This window comes from Diabrotica undecimpunctata, chromosome 7, assembly GCF_040954645.1.
Source record: "Diabrotica undecimpunctata isolate CICGRU chromosome 7, icDiaUnde3, whole genome shotgun sequence".
Classification (NCBI taxonomy): domain Eukaryota; kingdom Metazoa; phylum Arthropoda; class Insecta; order Coleoptera; family Chrysomelidae; genus Diabrotica; species Diabrotica undecimpunctata.
Window position 1 is genome coordinate 9,242,885 of NC_092809.1, and position 25,020 is coordinate 9,267,904.

The 25,020-nt window shown below is 32.9% G+C and overlaps 1 protein-coding gene across 10 annotated transcripts in view; it reads left to right on the forward strand.

The window, feature by feature from the left end:
* Window positions 1-25,020, forward strand: part of LOC140444955 (uncharacterized) — a 607,786-nt gene that overhangs the window by 126,834 nt on the left and 455,932 nt on the right. Inside the window, exon 1 of one of the 10 annotated variants that reach the window (XM_072536677.1) lies at window positions 14,359-14,881. The exons of the other annotated variants lie outside the window; for them this stretch is intronic. Within the exon in view, the coding sequence (XP_072392778.1) occupies window positions 14,677-14,881 (205 nt within the window). The 5' untranslated portion in view covers window positions 14,359-14,676. Of the gene's footprint in view, window positions 1-14,358; window positions 14,882-25,020 lie in introns of those variants that run through there. 10 annotated transcript variants of the gene reach the window in all.

Genomic DNA, 25,020 nt, shown 5'->3' on the forward strand with positions numbered 1-25,020 from the left:
CCACCCTTATAAAGTTCAGTTGATTCAGGAGTTAAATGAAGATGATCCTGATAGAAGGCAAGAATTCTGTGAAATGATGATGGACAGAATGAACGCAGATTTGCAGTTCATCAACACAATAGTTTTTTATGATGAAGCGACGTGTCATTTAAATGGAACGGTTAACAAACAGAACTGTAGATATTGTAGCAGAGAAAATCCTCATTGGGTGTGTGAGACTCACATGCAATATCCTAAAAAAGTTAACGTTTGGACTGGTATCATTAACAATAAAATTATTGGTCCTTATTTGTTTGAGGGCACAGTTGATGGTAAGGTTTATCTAGATTTTTTTATTAACTTTTTAGTGCCTACATCAAGAAAAGATTTTTCCCTGATGTTATCATCCAAATGAGATAAATCGATCTATTTACTACCAACAAGACGGAGCTCCACCGTATTTTGCACGTATAGTTAGAAATTATTTAAACGAGGTTTTTCCTAATAGGTGGATGGACAGACATGGAACGATCGAATAGCCGGCTAGATTTCCCGATTTGACTCATCTCGATTACTTATTATGGGGTTATTTAAAATCTAAAGTATATTTTGATAGACCAAACAGTATTGTTGATTTAAAAGTTAGGATAACGGAAGAAATTAACAAAATAACCCCTAGATCGTACAAAATGTTGTACGAGAATTTCAAAATCGTCTCGGTTATTGTCAAGAAGTGAACGGTGGTCATTTTGAACATTTAATTTAATTGTAAAGTACATTGAAAAATACATTCTAAATATTATGTGATAATATTATCTTCATTCGACCTAAAGTTTTGCGATAGAGACATTATCAAAATTTTGAAATCTTAAAAATCAGTTTTTTCGGTGATGATTGCACCAAACTTAAAAACTTTATATTTCTGAACAGAGGACTAAAATCCCTTTCTAGTAAGGTGCCATACGATCCCCTTTGTTATTTAAAATTTTCGAGGGGGTGCTTATAAAGAGGGTGCTGGAGGGGAATAATATTTTCATACAGTAAATTGTCAATTTAAGAATAAAAATCGACCTGTTGCAGGTTTTTTCCACATAGTACACAATAACGCTAAAAATGAATTTATTCCATACATATGAAACGCAAGGTATATGTCAATCAATATGCCGTGTCAAAAAATTCAGTTGTACCAACTACTCAGTACAAAGCAAAACTATATAAATAAATATAAAGTGTCTTTTATAAAGTAACACTTTTTCTTCCTTATGTTTAGGTATATTTTCATTTTTGCTTTTTTGTTTTCTCAAATTCTTCCAATGGGTTATTTGTTTCTCGCTATATTTACTATCCCTAGTCCATTTTTTAATTCTTTTAATTTTGCATATGTTCCTTATATTATTATTCCGTGCCCTCTCTCTTAATGTTTTGTTTGTTATTCTGTGGAGTGCTTATATTTCTGCTATTTCTACTAGCATTTGTATCCTGTCCACTCTTATTTAATCAGTTTACGACATTACTGGCCCTAACCTTTAATTGAGAAAACAAGTCAAAACCAGCCAATCACAGGACAACATTCGCCCTACCTATGATGCTCTCTGGTTAGAGATTAGGAGTTTAGGCAATGGTCTCCACGAAAGAGAGAATTGGAAAATAAGAAATAGCTAACCCAACCTAAAGGTTATAATACCTTCAACCCGTGCTCACATTCCTATAAAGTCTTCGTGTAAAAGCTTCACTCCAAGTGACTGTTCTCATGTGAGGAAAAACTTACTATCTCTGGTCCAAGAAAGATAAAAGAAGAGGTCCAAGAACTACAAGCGACGAGGCACGACATAACTCTTGTTCCGTAAAGTACACTTTGATTAAGAAAAACACAAAAAAATTTTCAAGGTATGTAAGAAGCTTTTCATGTCATCATGCTAATCAAACCTACCAGATTAAGCAATTTTGTAAAGTGTATTCGTAAGGGAATTCGTAAAAATGAATTCCTAAGGTAGAATACTCACCATACTTTGTCATCTTTTAGTTGTGATATTGCTTTTTCCACTTCATCTGATGTGATTGGTAAGTGGTCATTACATATGTAGGACGGAGGTTGTTCGGACCTATTATCATCAAAGAGTTCTTGAATGTATTTGGCCCATATGCATATTTCTTGATTTTTATCTGTGATGATGTTCCCCTGTTAATCTTGAAGTTTGTTAGCTGTGTCTGATTTTTGAAGACCAGCTGCCTGTTTTACCGCTTTATGCATAGTAAATGTATCGTGTTTTTGTTCCAACAATTCTATCTCTTCACACTGTGTTTTTAACCAATTTTCTTTGGCCTTTCGTATTTCGGTTCTTACTTGTCTCTGAATATTTTTGTACATTCTTGTGTTATTCTTTGATTTTCTTCTTTCTTCCATGAGTTGCAGTATATTGTCAATAATCCAACTTTTCCTCTTCTCTTTATTGATGTTTAAATCAAATTTATTACATTTGACCTATATGATCAATCAAAAGAGGATTAGTCCTCATAGAGTTTATTCAAAAGAAGTTTTGTCCATAGCGGTCAATCAAAACGCGTTTAGTCCTTTGAATAAACCACTTTTTTACAAAATAAGCACATAATATTTTACTTCTATGTTTATTTTTAGTTTCCAGAACTATCAATTTATCATTAGAAAAAAAATTGTCATAACCACAAACCTGGAAAATAAAGAAATAGTTTTTTTGATTTTCTGAACATTTTTCTAGTTGTGACTAATCCTTTTTTGAACGCCACCTCCTCAATTACCAGTTTAACTGTTAGTAACATGTTTTTTAGAAATAGCCGTTTAGCTTTTAATTTTTTCTTGTTTTTATACAAAATATGTACCAATTATAATCTATTTCATAAATAATAAATGATAAAAAACTATACAAACATTTATGCACATATTTATTTAATAGATAATTTTAATAACAACGTATGTTAAGAATGTTAACAATGCAGTATTTACCATTTAGTTGCGTCCTAGAACGTATAACAACGATTTATAAATTATCTGCATTATTTCTTCACATTTTCTCTGCATTCTGAATGCACCGTTGCAAATTCTTTAGAAACATTGTCTACTGAATATTCACATTTACTAATAACCGACTTAAATAATAATAATAAATGCCAACGGAACAGCAATTATAATACATCAAAGATCTTCTATTACTGTTAAATAATTAAATGAAGAGGAGATCGTCTAATACAATTGTGCCAAGAACAAAGTCTAATAATCACAAACACGTTCTTTAAATTACCTATGAGACGGTTATATACATGGCGCTCACCAGTAGATAAACCGGAAAAAGTGGTAAGAAACCAAATCGATTATATAAAGATTAAAGAGAGATATTAAAAGAATATTAAAAGCACTTCAACGAAATAAGACAGAGAAAACCCAGATCGGCAAAATTAGTGAAAACGAGTGGCAAGAATACTACGTAGAACTACTTACAGAAAACCGTCCCCAATTTCAGGAAGAGAATATAGAACATGCAGGAAATGGGGCATACGACCAGATAGAAATAAGCCTGGCAGAAGTTAAGAGAGCAATCAAGACATTGAAGAACAAAAAAGCCAAAGGACCCGGAGGAATACCAAACGAACTAATTAAAAACGGAACGGAAAAGTTATTCAGCATGCTACATAGAATGTTCGAAAGAGGACTAAATGGAGAAGAAATACCTGCGGAATGGACACAAGCATACATCACATCCATACATAAGAAAGGAAACAGGAAAAAATGTGAAAACTATAGAGGAATTAGTATAATATCGTCGGTAGGTAGACTTTACGGGAAAATTATTAAGGAAAAACTAGAAACTGAAATAATAGGAAAAATTGGAGAAGACCAAGCAGGGTTCACAGTAGGAAAATCATGCCTAGATCATACGTACACATTAGAACAACTGAAAGAGAAGAAAATGGCAAAAGGTAGACCGGTCCATCTGGCCTTTGTTGATCTAAAGAAAGCATATGACTCAATACCTAGAGTCAAATTATGGGAAGCAATGAATGATCTCGGAATCCGACAAACACTAATAAAAGCAGTTAAAGCACTATACAAAGAAAACAAAGTAGCTATTAAATGTGGAAATAAAGCCTACAATCCATTTAAGACGACAAAAGGACTTCTACAAGGCTGTGCTACGTCCCCTACTCTGTTTAAAATATTCTTGGAAAAGACACTCAAACCATGGAGGAGAAAGTGCGAAGGAATGGGCATACCAGTAAGAGACGAATACCTATACACCTTAAGTTTTGCCGACGATCAAGTAGTCATCGCACAAGATGAAGAGGATCTCAGCTTTATGCTCAGAAAACTAGAAGAAGAATATAAAAACAACGGAATGGAAATAAACTTAGAGAAAACCGAATACCTAACAACAGAAAACAAGGATATGAGAAACCTAGAGATAGACGAGGGAAGACAAATAAATGGAACAGATAAATTCAAGTATTTAGGAACCATAATATCGAACCAGGGAACAACAGAAGAAGATATAAACAACAGACTGAGACAAACAAGAAACTGTATAAGACAACTAAACTCAGTGTTGTGGGATAAGAACATTACGATAAAGACAAAAAAGAGAATATATAATACCCTGACAAGAAGTATCCTGACATATGGGTCCGAAAACTGGACAATAAACAAGAGAAATAGAGGTAGAATAAGAGCAGTAGAAATGGAGTTCCTGAGGAGAAGCTGTAGACTTACAAAAAGAGACAGAATTGAAAACGCAGAGATTAAGCTGAGAATGGGAGTGCAATTAGACATAATCGACTATATAGAGGAGAAGAGACTATCCTGGTACGGCCACGTCAGAAGAGCGGACAGAGGACGCTGGATAAACAAAATCACAGAATGGAGCCCGATTGGAAGAAGAAAGAGAGGAAGACCCCGAAGGTCATTCAGAGATGAAATCGACGAGGCTATGGAGAAAAGAACCCTGCGAGATGGAGACTGGAATGACAGGGAAAATTGGAGAAAACGGTTGAGTGAAGGAAGACAGTGAAAACTGTGGAAATCCTTAGTAGTAGTAGTAGTAAAGAGAGATATGGTAACACCATCAAATCAGTTAAAACATCCAGGAGCAGATGTCACATCAGACCATCACCCACTAATCGCTAATGTCACGCTTAAGCTTAAACGTATTAGAAAACCCCTTCTTCTTCTTCAAGTGCCATCTTCGCGGCGGAGGTCGGCAATCATCATAGCTATTCGGACTTTTGAGACGGCTGCTCTGAAAAGTTCATTTGATGTACATCCGTACCACTCTCTCAGGTTGCGCAGCCATGACATTCTACGCCTCCCTATGCTTCTCTTTTCTTGGATCTTTCCCTGCATAATCAGTTGGAGCAAGGTGTATTTCTCTCTACGTGTAATATATCCGAGATATTCTAATTTTCTTGTTTTTATTTAATTTAAAATTTCCATTTCTTTGTTCATCCTTCCCAGAACCTCTTTGTTTATGACGTGTTCTGTCCATGATATTTTCAGAATTCTTCTGTACACCCACAGCTCAAATGATTCCAGTTTTTTCATTGATGTCGCATTCAAGGTCCAAGATTCCATTCCATAAAATAAAGTCTAAAAAACATAGCACCTCGCCAACCTAACTCTTAGTTCTAGTTTTAAATCCCTGGTACATAGAACTCTTCTCATTTTGTTGAAATTTGCTCTAGCCTTTTCTATTCTTATTTTGATCTCCTGATTGTAATCATTTGTGAAGTTAATCATTGTTCCCAGGTATGCGTATTTGTCCACTTTTACCGACCGTTTTTCCGACGTAGAAAACCCCAAAGAGCTCCAAAATTAGATGTTAAAAACTGAAAGAAGCTGATATAAAAAACTACAATTATCTTGGCACAATAATTAATCACACAAACGATTACTCCAAAGAAATCAAAGTTCGAATAGAGAAAACACGAACAAACTTCAATAAAATGAGAAAGGTTCTTTGTGCAAGAGAACTGAAATTAGACTTGCGAGTTAGACTGGCAAGGTGTTATATTTTCTCGACTCTGCTTTACGGGATAGAAGTATGGACACTTAACGCGTCGACTACTAAAAAGTTGAAAGCATTTGAACTGTGGGTGTATAGAAGAATCCTGAAGATATCATGGACCGAGCATGTAACAAACAACGAAGTCATGAGAATAGTCAACAAAAGAATGGAAATATTGGAAACCATCAAGACACCAAAGCTGCAATACCTGGGGCATGTTATGCGTAATGAAAGACACAACATACTTCAATTAATTATAAAAGGGAAAACTCAGGGCAAGAGAAGTGTAGGAAGGAGAACAATTTCATGGTTGCGTAACTTAAGGGAATGGTGCGGACGCACATCAATCGAACTATTCACAGCGGCAGCATCTAAGATCGTAATGGTCATGATGATTGCCAACCTCCGTCGTGGAGATGGCACGTAAAGAAGAAGACTGAAATGAAATGAATCCAGAAATTGGATTCATGTAAATCACGAATCACACAATTTGACTTAACCCAATTATTAGGGAAGGCATTTTTAAAGTCACGGGTAACGGCAATCCATTCCTTTAACCGTAACATTTTTTATGACGTAGACTTTATAGCAGAAAAACGCGTAACATGCCATCGCTAAATGTCACATTGTACCCGAAAATGAAGTGGGTTTAGGAAGCTCTGATGTGAAAACCAACAATTCTTTCCTCAAAGATGCAGCTTCTGGTTCTCTGCAAGAAAAGGTGATGGAACCACCACATACCTGCCCCATATTCATTGACATAGAGTCCATAGAACCATCGACGTTATTCTCCAGGGAGACTTCTCCAAGATTTGTGTTACCTTTTGCAATCCCAAGTATCCCAATCTTAAAAAAACATCCACTCCTGAACGAAACAATTTCCAAATCACAAATAATTACCTCCTGTCCTAAAAACTGACTTACAAGATTTTCTCGGTAAAACTTTAAGCAAAACACTTGATATCGTAAAAAGAAAGGCCATTGGAAATTCAGAAAATAAGAGTTCAACATTGCCAAAAAAAAACAAAAATCCAAAAGAAATCAAAACCATCCGATAGCAGCAGTGAAGGCAGATCCGTAGCATCTGAACAATTTTTCTCAGCTGACGATGATTTTGATCTTTACAAAGTTGAGCAAGACACAATAGACGACCAAGATGCAGAATGCATATTTTGTGAGGGACGATTTCAAGCTCACAGAAAGGGAGAGCTAGGGATGTGTAATTTGTGGGCACACCAACTATATTAGGGAGCTGAGAAAGACACTTACGTTTACAATTTTTGCAAATAGTTTAAATTTATTTCTGCTGTACTTAATTATTAAACTATTTTTTTATTAAATGAAACATTTGTGTGTGATTTCTCTTAGGGGCCCATATTTTCAAAGCATCGAGCAATTTTAAAATTTGCACGAAATTGATATTCTAGTTAATGTTTGTTTTTCTCAAAGCTTTTTTAAAGAAATAACTGTTTCAATATTATTAATAAATGTTGAATCTAATTATATGTTCAATTTCGCATAATTATCATGAAAGAAAAAAATATTTGGGAGAAACAAAATGGGGGCCCATATTAGGACCTTTTCCTCTATTTTCAACTAAAATATATTATTTCAAGCCCGAATAAAAAACTACAAATTTTCTTAAAATCCGTACTGTGGCATTGATCCTTGATATCCCGCATTCGGAACGTTGAATTTGTCAGGTGCATAACTTAAATTTCGATAGAATACTTTTTGGGAGAGACTATGGGGAGATGGGGAGAACGCAAAAGAACCTTTCATCCCTTTCGCCCCTAGCTTAGGGGAATTTCCTCTGTCTAGTCGCGGCAGCGGTCCATCACAATGAAAATGCATATCACCATAGTAACTGACGGCGTTGCCGCTTTTACACAGTAGGGCGGAGAAACTAACAATCCAGTCGCGGTTTAGTATCTTTTAGTAAAATTATGCATATTATTTCACATCACTCGAAATTACAAACAGCATCATATCACCAAAAATCTTCACGGTATGATATTCGGAAGGACATTAAAGATCAGGTGGACGTAATAACGAATGAAAAAATGTTACAAATAACGGCTGTTACTATAGAGAATTTTGAGAGTTTTAAATTTGCTAAAAACTGAAGAATTTCTTTATCAATACGAAGAGTATAGCGTTTTTGTCTGAAAATGAAATATGTTTCTTATTGAATCGGTTAGGCCTCGTAGGCCTTTCCATACTGTGACCTGAAAGATCTTTTATGTATAAACTACATCTATGTTGTAGTCCAAAGTATATATATATATATATATATATATATATATATATATATATATATATATACGTATTAAACCTAGAGCTAAGATTAATACTATTATAAAAATTAATAATAAACTCACCAGTCTTCCGAGTTGAACCGCGTCAATATCCATTGGGCCGAGCTTTCGACATTCTCTCTGATGTCTTCTTCAGGGCTTCCGAGGTCTCAGTCTCCCGAGCCCCCAGACACTACTACACTCACTAGTCACTACACTACAGTAGTACAGACCAAAGACTTAAACAAAGGATATTGTTGGTCAATATCAATGCGGATTTACTGCTGGAATGTCAACTACACATCAAATTCAAGCACAAAGGCAGATTCTAGAAAAGTCACTAGAATATAACATAGGTACACACGATCTCTTCGCCGACTTCAAAGCAGCCTATGACAGTGTGAAAATAACTGCATTATATAATACAATGATAAACTTTGGCATTCCACCTAAGTTAGTTAAGTTGACCCAACTAACAATACAAAACGTAAGCTTATGCGTTAGAATTGAAGGAGAAAACTCTACTTTCTTTGACATTAATAATGGTCTAAGACAGGGGGACGCGCTGGCGTGTCTCCTCTTTAATATTGCCTTGGAAAAGGCAATTAGACAATTAAATATTAGAATGAATGGAACTATTTTTAATAGATCGACGCAAATTCTCGCAGTCGCTGACGGTATAGTTATAGTGGACAGAAGTATGAGAGACATGGCGCAGTGTTTTACAAGGCTTGCGAACGCGGCAAGTGAATTATTACTTGTGGTAAATGAGGACAAAACCAAATATATGTTGGTTTCTAAAAACCCCCGAAATATCTAACAGAGAATTCAAATTAACAACCATAGCTTTGAGCAAGTCAAAGAATGCACATATCTTGGATCGCTAGTAAACGCAACATGACAAGCGACGAAATAAAAAGACGCATAGCAATAGTAAACAGTAGTGTTTACGGTCTCCAGAAATATTTAAAAAATACAAATATAAAACGTGCAGTAAAGCTCAATACATACAAGACCTTAATAAGACCGGTTTTGATATATGGGGCTGAAACGTGGACCTTATCTCAAAATGATGAAAAACTTCTTGGTATTTTTGAGAGAAAAATTCGTAGAAAGATTTTTGGGACCGTAAATGAAAATGGACTACGACGTCGCAGATACAACTGTGAACTATATCAGTTATACACCGATCCAGATATTGTGAAATTCTTTAAAGTGCAGAGACTTAGATGGGCTCGACACTTTGCTAGTATGTTAGATCACGAATACACGAAGAGATTAACATGTTCAAAACCAGAGGGCAAAAAAAGTAGAGGACGACCATGAAGGAGATGAATTGATGATGTGGAAGAAGACCTATAAATTCTAAGGGTCAGAAGGTGGAGGGAATCGACAGGTGTGTCGACTTCTTTGCGAGCAGAACAAGATCCACAACGGATTGTCGAGCCACATATGATAATGATTATATAAATTACCTTAACTGTTCACAATCAATTTTGTGGCTTTTTTCTTCCTGAGTCCAATGAGACATTTTCGTGATGAAGCCGATGATGGTGTTTACACAGAAAAACCTTATCAACAATATTAACACAAAAGCTAGAAAATATTCTAAAATTGGAAGCATAAGCTCTTATTTTAAGATAGGTCCATGATTTTGCATTTTTGAAGGTTTTGAAGCGGTTTCCCAAATAATTGGAAGTAATAGTAGCAATTTACATGAATTTTTAGTCTTTTAAAGCTGGAAATTGAGTCATTTCTTTCTACAAAAGGTTTGGTATTTTCATTTACAGTATATAAGCAAATATTTTTAATTCTGAATCAAATATTTTTTCCATGACGTGAGATATAATGAATATATGGCCTTTCTTTATTAATACGACTATGAGAAGGAAAATGTGATGAGTCCAAAAACTTACATCGGTCAAACTGTTAGAACTTTTATGAAACGTATAGCAGAACATAATAGGGCTTTAAATAATAGAAAAACAGACTCTAAGTACGCACTTCACCTTCTAGATCATAATCATTCTTTTAATAACGAATTTCAAATTCTTCACATCCAAAATAAAGGCCTTAAGCTATCTATTAGAATCTACGGAAATTAAATTAAAAAATACAGACATAATTCTGAATTACCAACTTGTTCTTCTACTTCATTATTGCTTTATTTATGCCGAAAGAGTTTTACGTTTCATCTATTTAAAAAAGATTTTTAATGCAAGTTAATTCGGCAAGTTTGTAAAGAATGAGAAACCCAGTTTTGGGCATTTTATAATTGATTAGAAAACTTTTGAATGTATTTTAATACATGGCATTTGTTTGTAAATATTATGTTTCCCATAATTTCTTTGACTTTGATAACAACTAAACAGTTATAGTTAATTCTGAATCATATTTAGTGAAGTTTTATCAGTTTTAAATTAAAAAAAATATAATTATGCACTTTAAGACCAGTTTTACCATTAAATAAGAATCTGACAACATTGTATACGCACGAGAGTATTAACGCGTTCGAACTCACGTGCCTTGTGTGTGTCCTCTCTTTTTAGCGCCGAGGAAAAACAAAGACGGGAGCTACTGTTGGAGGTAATGAAAAAGAAGATTGTTGATTAGGAAATACGTGATACAGACGCGGACTCAACTGATCGCCATAAAACAAAATAATCAGAATGAATTATTTTGAAATAAAAGAAAAATAAATAGATATTTATATTATGTAAATTATTTTAAACATAAATAAATAAACAAACTGCGAATTGCGCTTTTTGAAAAGTTTATACTTAAAATCGGTATGTATGACTAATTATTATTTACCGTAGGAAGCCTACATTTAACTATATAATTTGGCGAATGGATTTAGTGTCCGCAGTCATATAAACACAAACAAACCAGAACAACAACAACAACTATATACTCTTCTCATCTACTGTAGTTTGTGTTGGTTTGCAAAACGAATTATTTGCGTAATCCTGAAAGTAACTGTTATTACTATGTAAAATAAATGGTTCTTGCTTGAATAGTTCTTTAAATAGATTCATTTACTTTGTTTTATCGATTTCATTTATTTGGTCGATTGATATCTTCAATTTATTCTCTATTAATTTTTTATTTGTCTTTCTTAATTCTAAATTTGGAGTATGTTTAGGAATTTTTTTTTGTAGCCCTTTTTCTATCCGAATTGTCGAATAAAGGCCTCTCCCATTTCTCGCCACTCTTTTGATATCGTCGCTCCAGCGCATTTGAGGTCTTCCTCTTGGTCTCTTCGCATCGTACGGTCGCCAATTTCCGACTTCTTTGTTCCATCTACCATCTTCGAGACGTTCGTTGTGTCCAGCCCATTTCCATTTTAATTTAGCTGCTTGTTTCGCGGCGTCCTTTATTTTTGTTTTGTTCCGGATTGCTTCGTTCGTTTGCCGATCTATTAGTGAGATACCAAGCATCTGTCGTTCCATGGCTCGCTGTGTTTTTCGAATCTTGTCCATGTTCTTTTTTGTGAATGTTTGGGAATATTAAAGTATAATGTACTTTATTACAAAAAAACATGTTGCACTCGCGTGAGTGCCGTAAGAAGTGCATTTTTTTAGGGAGGACTTAAAAGCATTTTTTATTTTATTAAATCAGAAAATACGTACATTACAAATACTCAATTACCAATCAAAGACCGATTTCGGTCAATGGTCGAAAAACATGGCCAAAACGCATTCTGTCAATGTCCGAAATATCGCTTTTTGTCTGTTTAACGTAGATCACAACTTGTTCTAGACCTGTTGGAGTTGGCAGAGTGCATACTGGCTTGCCCAAGTCAGCCTGAAAGCATTCTGGCATTCGTCACATTGCCAGAAGTTGTGTCGAGCACAAAAACAAATGTCCAAAGGTCGATGCAATATACTAGGTAAAATAGCTTAGTAAAATAGTAAATGCGCCGAAAAAAACAAAAAATATCTAATAAATGATAGGCAACTTCTTCAGCTCCCTTTGTTTTTAATACATGTAGCACGGTGAGTTTTGTTAAATAGTCCTGATAATTGAGGATAAAAACGAAAATCTTGGTTTGGCTCATTTTGAATGTCAATTTTATTAATGTCAAATTAATTTCATTTATTATAATTCGCCACACCAATAAACCTTTTCGTTGCACTTTCTTTTTCAATTGACACTGCTTGCAAAGTAATAAATAAATCTCAATTATTTACCGTCCTATGTTACAATATTTTCTCTTCAGTTAAAAATCTATAACTAAATTCAATATAAGAAATATTTTCCTGAAATTGCGAAGAAAATATCAAATCTCGCAATTGCTTATACCCTGCCTCTACTTGAGCGGAATAAATGATGTCAAATAAGTTGTCGGTCGTACAGAAATACCGCAACTCAGCAGTTTCGTTCACTCTTCTCTCTTTTCGGTTTCACCAATGTTTAAAATATCGTACCTTTTTAATCGCCGCCTTTGCTTCAAAAAAATTATATTTGTGGTACTTTTTTTTCCTTTACCTCTCCGATCAAACGATCAAATACCAAAGTATTTGATCGTTTTTTTTTGTTCTAAAAATATTACTACATTCGTTATGTAAAATATTACTAAAAAACGAGTAATGGCTTGGTTTACAAGCTTAGATTCACAGATAATCGGTTTATATATATTATATACAGTAATGTAGTAGTGTACGACTAGCAGTCGCATATGGAAGCGAAACATGGACGCTAACAAAAAGAGAAATAAATAAATTGCTGGTGTGGGAACGTAAAATTCTTCGAATGATATATGGCCCTTGCAGAGACAGCGTGACAAACGAATGGAGGGGCAGATACAATAACAAGCTAGTGTCTCTATTCGGAAAAGAAAATCTAGTCAGATATATAAAGGCCAATAGACTCAGATGGGCAGGGCATGTGATACGCAGTATCGACAATCGCCTTATAAACAACGTGTTCTGTGAAAGGCCAGAGGGAAGAAGGTCCGTAGGGCGGCCCAGAAAAAGGTGGAAAGATGCAGTCAAAGAAGATCTAGAGAAAATGGGAGTGCGACAATGGGAATTACTGGCACAGGACCGACAAACATGGAAGGCAATAGTAAACGCGGCAAAGACTCACGAAGAGTTGTGGCGCCATTGACGATGATGATGATGATATGTCTCTTTGCCTATATCCATTTCTATGGTGAGCAGTAATTAAATTTCTTTCACTAATCGTAGTTGGGCAACCCATTCTTAAATAATTTTAATATTTGCCGAATAAATAATTTGAAATGTCAAATTAAACATAAAAATAACTGCAATATGAATTTAATGCAACGCGTGCTTCGCAAATTTTGAAATGATAAAAAGTTGTGTAATATTTCATCTTATCTGCCATCATTTTAAATGTGACATCAAAATCATACATAAAATAATTAAATATTTATTGTTATTTAAGTCTGGTATATTTGAAACCCAAAAAATAGCTTATGCTATTTTAGAAGACTTACAGTAATTATTTAATATGAGTTGTAATTTTTTTCTAATAAATATTTAGTGACTGACACAAGCAAGTTTTATTGAGTAGCGACTGCATCATTTAAGCTGTGAGCCACTGTGTATAAACATAAAATAATGTTTAACAACATCTTATTTACTTTATATAATAATTAAATTTACTATCAAACGATATTTTAGCGATGTCGCTTTAATAACTCAGCCTTTCGCCAACTTCAACTTTTTTCTGAATTCTGCGTCGTAACTTGAGTTTCAAGCTAAATCACCATAGACAACGATGTGTGTTCGCTAAATGGGCTCTGGAGTAGTTGGAAACTGACCCGAATTTTCAGCGATGAGGGCCATTTTTGGATGAATGAAAACGTCAACAAGCAGAATTGTCGAACACACACGTTGTTTTATTTAAATTTCAAGATGGGAAACGCTTAATTAAAAGTCTATATTATAATAATTTTGAAAATTCCTTTAGTTCCAATTGGGTCGAGCCCGTCCCACATCGTTATCTCCGTCGGTCATGTTCGGCTGCCATGAGCTGCCGTCCGACCTCTCGTCTCGCTCGTTTGGAATGCAACGTTTACCCATTCCACACACTTCAAAATTTAACGTCAGTTTGAAACGTCCTTTCAAAGATATTGTTACTGGATATGTTGTACTGACCAAAACATGTGATTTTTCACATAAACGGTAGAAAAAGACTTGTTATGAATGAATAATTCGCTGTAATGAAGTGGAGTTTTAGTTAAATGTAATGCGGTACTGGACTAGTGACCGATTATTGTTTATTTTCACTACAGGTGTTGTTTAGGTTTGAATTTGGTCTAAAATGGTGGATTTGTGTACCTGTGAAACAATTTTAAACTTTTAGTGTTCGTAGTGGGTTTTAGTGTTAGATTCGTAAATATGCACGAAAAAAATGGAAATAATAATCCTCCAAAACAAAAAACCGTGGCCATTGTGGCGCCAACAAGGTCCAACAGCTTGGATTATTTGAATTTTGAAGAAAAGCGTAGGTTAATAGCTTCTTCCTTGTCTTTGTCCGATTTCTTGGCTGTTGGAAATACAGATACCAAAGATTTGAAGGATGGTGTCACTACAGTTATTGTGGGTGAGTAAATTTCTGTTAATTTTAAAAAATTTGATAACCTAACCTCAATTTGGTAATGTCAATGACATTGACTGAAGAAGGGTAAACATAAATAAATGTGTACATAGTGGCATAGCGCATTGGTTTGCGAAAATGATAATGAATAAAATTAAACATATTCTTCTAAAGTTATTTACTTGAGGGCAGTTTTATGTATTTGACGATTTTCTGAGTAAAAGCACTTGTTATAAAAGCACAATATGAAATATAACGTAATACCTATATAGGTTCTTTAAAAAATATTTCTAATTTATGTAATATTCTTTTCTGTGTTTTTTTATTTTATTGATAACAGTGTCAATCACTTTGGGTTATTAGTGGTACTATAATTACTACATAGATACTTAAATCTGAACAATATTTTTGATTAATTATTAGGTTCACAATTAGGTACGAATTTACATTTTACAATTTGTAAATAGAGTTTACAAGATGTGGTGTTTAAAACAATATATCTGCGTTTGCCATTTTGTCGTCGTTTAGTCTGAACTGTTTAAAATACTGATCACTTGTTTCTACCTGTTGTTAAGCTTTTTTGATTGCATGAAATGGATTTAAATACAATTTCTATTTGTACAGTAAGAATAGAGTGTTTGATAAATATGTAAGTTACTCTTTTCTTCAACACACACTACAACTAAGTACTCTCTAGTAATTTTATTCATTTTTTTGACTTATTACGTGTATGAAATTTTGTGAAGGATTTGTATTAAACAGAGTGTATTTTCTTACAATTGGTAGGAAATCAAACCAACCCGGAAATTATAATAATTATTAATACTTGACCCACAACTCTTACGAATGTGAAAATTGTATATTTATATGGGTTCTATGTTACGTCCTTATCAACTTACAGATTTGCATAATGTGAATAAATAAATAAGTATTTAGAAAAAAAAAATTCCAAAAGAAAAAAGAACAAAACTTTTGCTATAAACTACACTCAAAACCGTCTTCTTGATTGCATTTCCCGTGACCTGTGATCGTTTGTAATATAAAACATTAAATTCTGCATTTTTATTCATATTTCAAACGCCTCATATTTGTTACCAAAACTCAAAATTGAAATTTCGGACGTTTTTTACATTTGGTCCCAGTGAAGATAGCCTCAAATGGGTTTGACAGAATGAAATATTGGTGTTTGGCAGTGTTGAAATTTACATTTCAAATGAAACATACGCACTCAAAAACAATAAGATATTTAAAAACTAATACTTAACAATTACCACAAAAAGAAAAAGTAAATAGTTTTAAAACAGTTTTTAAAAGTAAATAGTAAATGTTAGTATAAATAATTAAGTTAAAAAGACATCTGTTTCAATCTGGCAACTAGTGGTGTGAGGGTTCTGACTCCATTGCCAAATCTATCCGTTAACCTATCAAAGTACAATTGACAAAAAAAAATTTCTAATAATTAATTGCAATTAATATCAAACGAAACAAATATTAATTCATTATTATTTTATGTAAGGTATAAAATTGCAGAATCCATAAAATAATATAATAAAAATGTACATTTTAAAAGCTTTATCTTTTTGTATTTGAAGCATATAAGTAACATACACATTATAAGGACATGACAACACTGCCAAGACAATACTTCGTTCTAAGAAACTTAATTGACAGCTAATTTGAGGCTATCTTCACTGGGACCAAATGTGAAAAACGTCCGAAATTTCATATCATAGGTTTTAAAGATTGTTCTCTAAAAATGGAAATTTTACTACAACTGGCCAATGAAAGTGATAAATTTTATTGATCTCATGAGAATCGTAAAAAATGGCAAAAATCACGCCACGTTAATTTATTTAACTAACACATTTATAATAACTGAGTTTATTCTCGGCAAAATACAAAAACTGCATACGAATGCTGCATTTGGATCAAAAGATATCGAATTTTTTACCATCAAGCTGATATAAATTTTATTGAACATTGATTTCGCGCAAGTAACTGACATGCAAAATCGACGGTCGCTTCAAGCGTTGTTTCTAAGAGAACGGTTCATCTACACAAAATATTTGTTTAAAATTATCTCGGCTACATTTTTTATTTGAAACATTTTTTTCTACGGTGTACAAATTCTTGGTAAATCGATTTTTTTGTGTTTTTACCCCCCTGCGAGGGGGGTTTTAGAGGGAAGCCCGGAGGTAAAAGTGGTAAACTTTTTTGAATCTTTTTTGGGAGTCCAAAATTAATATTCTCTGCAAAATTCAGCTTGTTCGTATGATTTTTAGGGGTCAAGTCTCTGACGACTGGACTAAAAGCTGTGGACCATTATAAAATATGCAGTAAAATATGACAATCTTGTTTTCGAAAGAATATTGTATACTATACTTACGAAAAACGAAAAGTTACTTAGAAAACTGCATTTAAAATCGTTTTCTATTCAAGTTTTGTATTACTTAGTTATTTTCTGACTATCTGTTTGTAATAACTTTTCTTATTTTACCTTATTTAATTCCTTATTCGATGAGTATAATATGCATTCTTACCTAGATTCTATCCATTTTTTTTTCTATGGTTGTCAACCAATCGTTTATGTCCATTTTAGAATTATCTGTTCAAAAGTTTTTTCAATGTCAATGTTCATACCTTGTCTTAGGTAATCATTAGGCTGTATAAATAAAGTTATTTATTTGAGGCTTTGCACCCTTCTTTGGTATTTTCTTAAATTTCTAACAACTCATTAGGCATTAGATGTTTATTCTAAACATATTCTAAATCTATACCCCAGATAACTAAAAATAACTTGTTATCAGGGTCATTTAAATAAAGCATTAGTTTTATGTTAATAAACAGATACTATTTAAAAAATTTTATACAGGCAGTATCTCTTGTTTTTATACGAAAAATCTGCAGAAAATTACTTAGTACGTATACGGACATATACATAATGCATATCTTAGATATACTAAAATAATTAACAATTTTGTCCATTGTTAATTAAATCATACTTTTCATATTCAATAATGGTGATTCTTATTGAATTCTTAAATAAAATCTTTAATATACTTAAGTTGATTTTTATGTTTTCCAGAGTGAGTGAGTAATTAAAAATATAGTCCGTCTATCCGGAAGAAAGAAAGCAGAATTATACTTTTACGGTATTTATTTTTATCACTTGTAATTCATCTCATTTACTTATACAACCTCCATTTAAATCTAAACACTTAAATAAACGTCCAGGTACATCAAAAACTAAGTCAAGGCCATAATTTTCGGTAATGGTGTTCCACGCCTGTAAAACTGACCGAATTAAACCTTCTTTACTCGTGGCGCTGCTCGTTCCACTTCAATTTTCATCAGTCCCCATATGTTTTCAAAGGGGCTAAGATCTAGAGATATTGCTGGCCACGGAATTGTTGCCAATTCGCGTTCTTGCATCCAAGCTTGAGTATAAGTAGACGTATGGCATCTTGCATTATTTTGCTGAAAACGCCACCCCTCTGGATAACATTAGCCGTTTCAAGAAGAAAACCATTTAGGATGTCACAATATTTCGCAGTATCAACAGTACCAATAACTATACAGAGAGGTATAGTACCACGCTGAGATCTTGCTCTCCAAACCATTACTTGGGTGGGAAATTTAGAAATTTGAACGGTAACATTTTCTTTTAATAGGACTTTTAGATGATTTGCACCAAGCTGGTAACAACTTTCATCAGATATAAAAACATTATTAAAATTATCTTCTCGAAAACGTTGACAAAAATCTATTCTTCGCTGCTTTTGCAGAGGTGTTATTGTAGGGATTTTTTTTGGATTCATTGATATGTAGCCTTGCCTTTTCAGGGACATGCGGACAGTTTCTGGGCACACTTTTATTCTTCGTTGATTTCCAAATCTGTTCGTCAATTTTCGAAACCCTAGGCGCTGATTTTGTCGTCCTAAAGCCACTAAAGCATTTTAATTGTTTCCGCGAATCTTACGCGGTCTACTCGAAACTGGTCTGTGTCTCATATCTATGCCATTTTTTATCCTTTTTATTATCTCATACACTGCACTTTTTCCGAGTTCAGTCAATTGCACCAATTTTTTAACGTTTCGGACACCCTTTTTTATACAAATATTCCACCACTTTTCTTTTTTCTACTTGCGATATTATTTCACAAATTTTAAGTCTGTTTACAAACAACAAATATTTGACAGATGGTTTTGTCATGCGGTTTTGTCCATAACCTACTATCGGCACAACCTACTTGATGCATTACTTTTGTCTTAAAATGTTACAAAAAGAAAATCTATTAAAATTAGGAAAAATATAAAATTCCGGATACTTTCTAGACGGACTATAATATATCTGCCTGACCAAACATGTATGGTGTAACATATCTTCTGCTGTTCCATTTATCATTATTATCTCTAGCATGTAGTTATATATCTTTTTATATAAAAATCTCGTATTATAATATAAATAATAAAAAATAATAAAAATATCACGATGTTTGTCCAAGCTAATTTTTAAAAACCACTGAACCGATTGCAGTAAAATTTTGTAAAAGTGTATTTGTTGGACCAACTTAGGAGATAGCCTAGGAAGATCTAGTTGGTTAGAAAATATCATGAATTTATAAAGAGATTAGTAGAAACAAAGGTTTTATTTTTCCATACAAACAGATACATTATATCCTTATACAAAATGTTTTATTCAAACTCTACCTCTAGTAAAGTGTTCATTTAAACATAAAGTGAGGTTTAACAAACGTCACGTCTATTTACTATTTTCGTTTCGCATAAACTCGAGAAAATATGATGAAATTGTAAGGAAAATAGTCAAAGCAGTTTTATTTTCCCATACATACAGTTATAATATACTGATCTATACCATATACCATCAGATATAAACTTTTATTAATTACTATTTAAATGGGAATAAGCCACAATTAAAGGTTAAAATTTTGACAGAATTATGTATGATTGGAATTAAAAATAATTTTAAAATGTTCAACATTGTTTAGTTACAATAAAAAACGATTTTTCAAATGTTCTCTGCCATAAAGTTAAAAATATAAGTTTGTGCATTAATTCAATATATTTTAATAATTATGAATTGAAATGAAATAATTCTAAATAAACTTAAACTTCATATAATGCATGTTTAACACAATCTTAAGAGCGTAGGCGCAAAATTTCGGGTCAATGCTTTTTAAATGCAATCATTTTTTTCGAATCCTGAGAAAACTAACAAATATTTTTGAAAAACTTAAAAGCATAATGAAACATTACATTATTACCGAGGGCCGAAAGTCCCTTAGAATAAACAAAAAGTTTTTTTGAATGAGATATTTAAAATTAAAAATCACACTAAATTTTCTTTTTTTTTTTTTCACCCCTGTAACTTATTAAAATAAACATTATAGAAGTTTTCAGGGACTTTCAGCCCTCAGTAGTAATGTATTCTTTCATTCTGCGTTTAAATTTTCAAAAATACTTATTAGTTTTTTTAGGATTCGAAAAAAATGAATGCACTTATTATAAAAAGCATTGGCCCGAAATTTTGCGCCTACGCTCTTAAGATAAGAGTACAACTGCAAAATAATCTATCGTCGCAAATATTTTCCAAACATTTGCTAAATATTGGAAACGGTAAAATCAAACTGCACCCAAATACACAGTGAATCAAACTTTTAGATAATTTCTGCACTTTTGTTGAGATCAAACATGAATTAATTGTGTCTTCCTGGCTATACTGAATAATTACTTGAATCATAATTGGTTCAGTGGGCGCGCAATTTTGGCGGCGAAAAATGTTGATGTTAACAAAATTAACTTCCAGATTTAACGGTTGTTATCAATTGATCTGATATCTTTTAAATCAGTCGACAGTATTGTTAATGAAGACGAAGCCGTTCATTATCTAAAAAAAATTTTAAATTCTCTGGCCAGGGATGCCATCACGGATTTCATGATATTTACTTAACTCTGTTAAATATGTGCATGTTTCAACCTGTTCAAAGTTCGTCTTTGTTACTTCCCAAATGTCTATTAAATAGTTATTTAACTTTAATATGGTCACTGCCCTTCCTAAGCTCCGATTCATAGATATAATCTACCTGCAATAATTTTATATTAATCCCCACACAAAAATAGTACATAGACTTAACCTTTTAGTAAAATATACCTGCACTTGAATGCATGCAGGTATGAGGTTCCCCAATTTTCGGAAATGTGATTGTTAAGTTTATGAACATTCTATTTGAAAGTGGAATGACCTATACCACAGTACTTAGTAAAGTTGACCAATAAATTAGTAGGTATAAGTTGACTAATAGATTAGTGGTAAAATAAAAGTGAATTTTAAAGCTAGCTCTGAATAAAGATCTGTAGCATTATGGTGATTCTGTCTTGTTCTGTATCAATTTATATGAAGCAAATGGTGCCACATTTATGATGTGTAAAACAGGGTGAGTTTTTGTATAAGGTTTATTGTTACTTCTGTTACAGAAAGCATTCCATTCAATTTTCCAGTTTTCTTTTAATTCTTGTTTACTCAACGAGACTAAATCACTTCTATTGAGCCAACTAATTTCTAATCCTTTTGATACCGTTTTTTTAGCAAAATAATCTGCTTTGGGGTTACCCGAGAAATCAGCATGTCTCTTTACCCAATGAATTATTTCTTTTAAGTAACTTTAGTTGATTTTAACACTCATTTTACAGAGTTATTTTTTATAATCTCTTCTACAATTTTAATATTTTAGTTTTTTTTTGACTTTTAGGAACTCTTTCAATAAATATTTGACTAAGTTTCGTTAAGATATCTATTAGTGTCCCATTTTATATAATTTATTACGAGTGTCTTCTTTTCTAATTTAAACTAATAAATTTTATGGCGTTTTTAATAAGCTTTTAATACAATTTAATAGGAATCATGTTCTTCGTAATCATTATTCAACATTCTTAGTAAAAGTTGTTGCGTATGCTCTACTTATTTAAATAAATTAATAAATAGTGTAAGCATCTAATTTATTTATTCTCATTTAGAAACACATTTAATAGTTGTGATTTATTCCATTTAGACGAATAAGAAAGTGTTTTTTTTTTAGTTATTAGATCTAATTGTTGAATAAGTTAAAAATTTAAACTATAATTTTATATATTTTTTATTAAAGAAAATTGGTTGTCATGATCAATGAGTATCAGATTGATGAGGAATATACTTAAATGATTACAATTATTCAGAAATCTATAAGAAAAATTGTATGACTATATAATCATTTACAGAATTTAATATTGTAGCCTATTTTACCTTTAAATATTTCTTAATGTTTGTTAATTACTATGTTTTTCCTTTTGAGCGTTTTGAACACAAATTCCGGTGCATTGTCGTAATTACTAGGGTTAATTGGAGGGTTCAGAATACAAGTGAACCAAGTCTACTTTAGCTAGACTTGAGCTACAGAGGTTTAAAGTTAAAGCTTCATAACAAAATTAATAACCCAAAAAAATGCAAAAAAGTGGACTTGGTTCAGGTATAAACCTTATTTTTACATCTACTTAGATATCATAAATTAGAAATATTAAAACAAAATATCACTTCTTGGGCGAAAGAAAAAGTTAATTGACATAAAAAACGAATCGTCTGTGTCATTTCCTTCGGTCGCTTCGTTGTCCTGGATTTGACGAGTTGGCTGATTCCCTGGAGGGTTTCATGATGAATAGGGGTTTTATGTAAAGCACAACAACATGTCCTTTTTTTTAAATTCATTTGTCTTCTGGATGAGTAAAGCTGTCCCTGCTGTACAGTCAACAAGGTTTGCACTTCCAGGCCTTTTTTACTGGTCTGTTTCGAGATGTCCAAGGTTCGGAACCTCGAAATTTCACGAAAGATTCATTTATTTTTATTTGGAAAGGTGCTTCTTTTTTAAACCTCAACCACCGTATCTTAAGCCAATTGATTTGCCTACCTTCAGTGTCCTTTTTTCTATTTGTGATTGAAGCTTCGAGGGGTTTCGTGGTCAAAAACTCTTCTTGTAGTAATCAGCCACATTGATGGTCCTATATTTCTTGGCTTCTCTTTCTAGTATACTGAATTGAGTATCATTGAGAAGGTATAAGTGGCCTGGTAAGTATCATAAATTTTAGATCAATTATTTCCACACTCAATGAAGGGCCTTGAACAAGTTTCATGGCTAGTTTTGATAATTCTGTTTTGTCCATTGGATCAGTCAGAAAACAACACCGTGTTTGAATGTCCTGGCACGTTCATACAAATGTTTCGTAAGACATGAAACTAGATCTTTAGAACCCCTTTCACAATTTGTCTCATCCCAGATGTGCATATAGGCAGTGTTGTTATTAAAACAATTACTTAATGCCAAAGTTGTAGATATAAAGATTTCTCTTATAGTAGGCTATTGAAGCTGTGAGTTTGGGGAAAGGCAATGTCTTTTGAAGGTCAAATGTGCAAACATATTTATCCTGCGAGGCTTCCGCGGCATCTTTTTTCAGTTCTGCACGCGCTTGATCTGCTCGTCTTAAGTGTCGTCTTTCAGCCTGTCGGCTGTCTTTTTCTCATCAGTTTAAGCACGGATTTTTTTAAATAACTTGTCACAGTTGTTGCAAGTGTCCTTTGAAGAAGTTTTAAAGTACAAGTTAAATTTTTTGGCTGAAGAACAGAACTTGCTGCTGCCTAGCGGATATTATCAGAACTAGGACTTATTTCATTATTAAACTGAAAAGTTACCTAGTTGGTGCATGTGATAGCCTTGTTAACTTGTAAATGACAAAAAGTGGCCACTGGTATTCTGAGCCCCTCAATTATTCGTCTACAGACATGGAGTTGTATTTTGTTAGTATTTTTTTGTCTTAGTGTACATAAATCCCTTTTAAACGCTAGTAAAATAGCATCGATTAATTATTATTTATGGAATTGGCGGCTACTTGATGAAAATTCATGCTCAATGATAACTATGACAGCATGACTAATTATTCTAATTCTTGTTTGATTTAGCTTCGTTGTACTGCTTTGCTAATTAGATTTCTTTTTTACTAAACGACTAAATTTGTAGTAGTTAAAATTACCATTTTTATTCGCGTATCAAGTTAAATGTTCCCGTTTAACGAGCTTATCAGACAACAGCATAGTTTTGTGTTTACGTTAAGCATATCCTGCAGAGGGTGTGTCGTGTTCTTATTATTTTTACAATCTATAAGGGGACTGGCCTGTCAAGGTTGTTCACCTTTTTGGTCAAATATTCGATAATAAATATTTGAGTGTGTGTTTCTGTTATTCACTTGAGATCTAATTGGTAGGCGAGCTGAGAGCTCGCGGACTATAAAAAACAAATAAATGCGCCCCCGAAGGGGAAGGACACGTATTGAGTGCATTAAGGAAATTAAATCAACAGGAAATATTTTTTCTTTCCAAGGTTTTAGAATGGTTGTTGTGTTAAGGAGAAAAAATATTGAACATGTTCGGTAACTTGCCAAAAATGTTTTTTTAATGATTGAATTAATTTTAGTAGCTATTGTTTTTACGTTTAGTGTACAAGTTTTCCACTATATAACCTTATCGTCTACCTTATTATTACACCAACACTTACTGCATTGTTGAACATACAGGGTTGGGATAAAGTATGGATTAATCCCTTTTCTATAAATCCCTTTTTATAAAGACACTGCTACCTTTTGAAAATTTATATAATTCGATATATTATAATTATCTTAAATATCTGTTTTTTTTTTTATTTTTGTATTTCTCGTTTCTTCTTCGGTCAGATATCTTAGTGTTGCTAATTACAGAGTCTTAATTTAGATCGGTGCTCTTCAAAGTTTCGCCGCATTACGTCGAATAACATTGTTCTTAATTTTGACTGGTACCAAGGTACATGTCTTTCATTAGTAATCCCAAATTTTGTTATCTTGGGCCCTAAGACTGTAGGAATTTTTTTTCCACGAACAGTTTGTACCTCTTCTTGTTCGGAAAAGGTATCAAGCTCGACTTTGTCCAATTACACTACTTTTTTTTAGATTTTTTCTGAGATTTAAATTATTCAGAAAGGAAGGGAAGAAGAATAGGATATTGGTAAAAAATATATCGTACCAATATAGCATTCAGAGGTGAATCAAAACCAAGGAAAAGGTAAAGCAAAA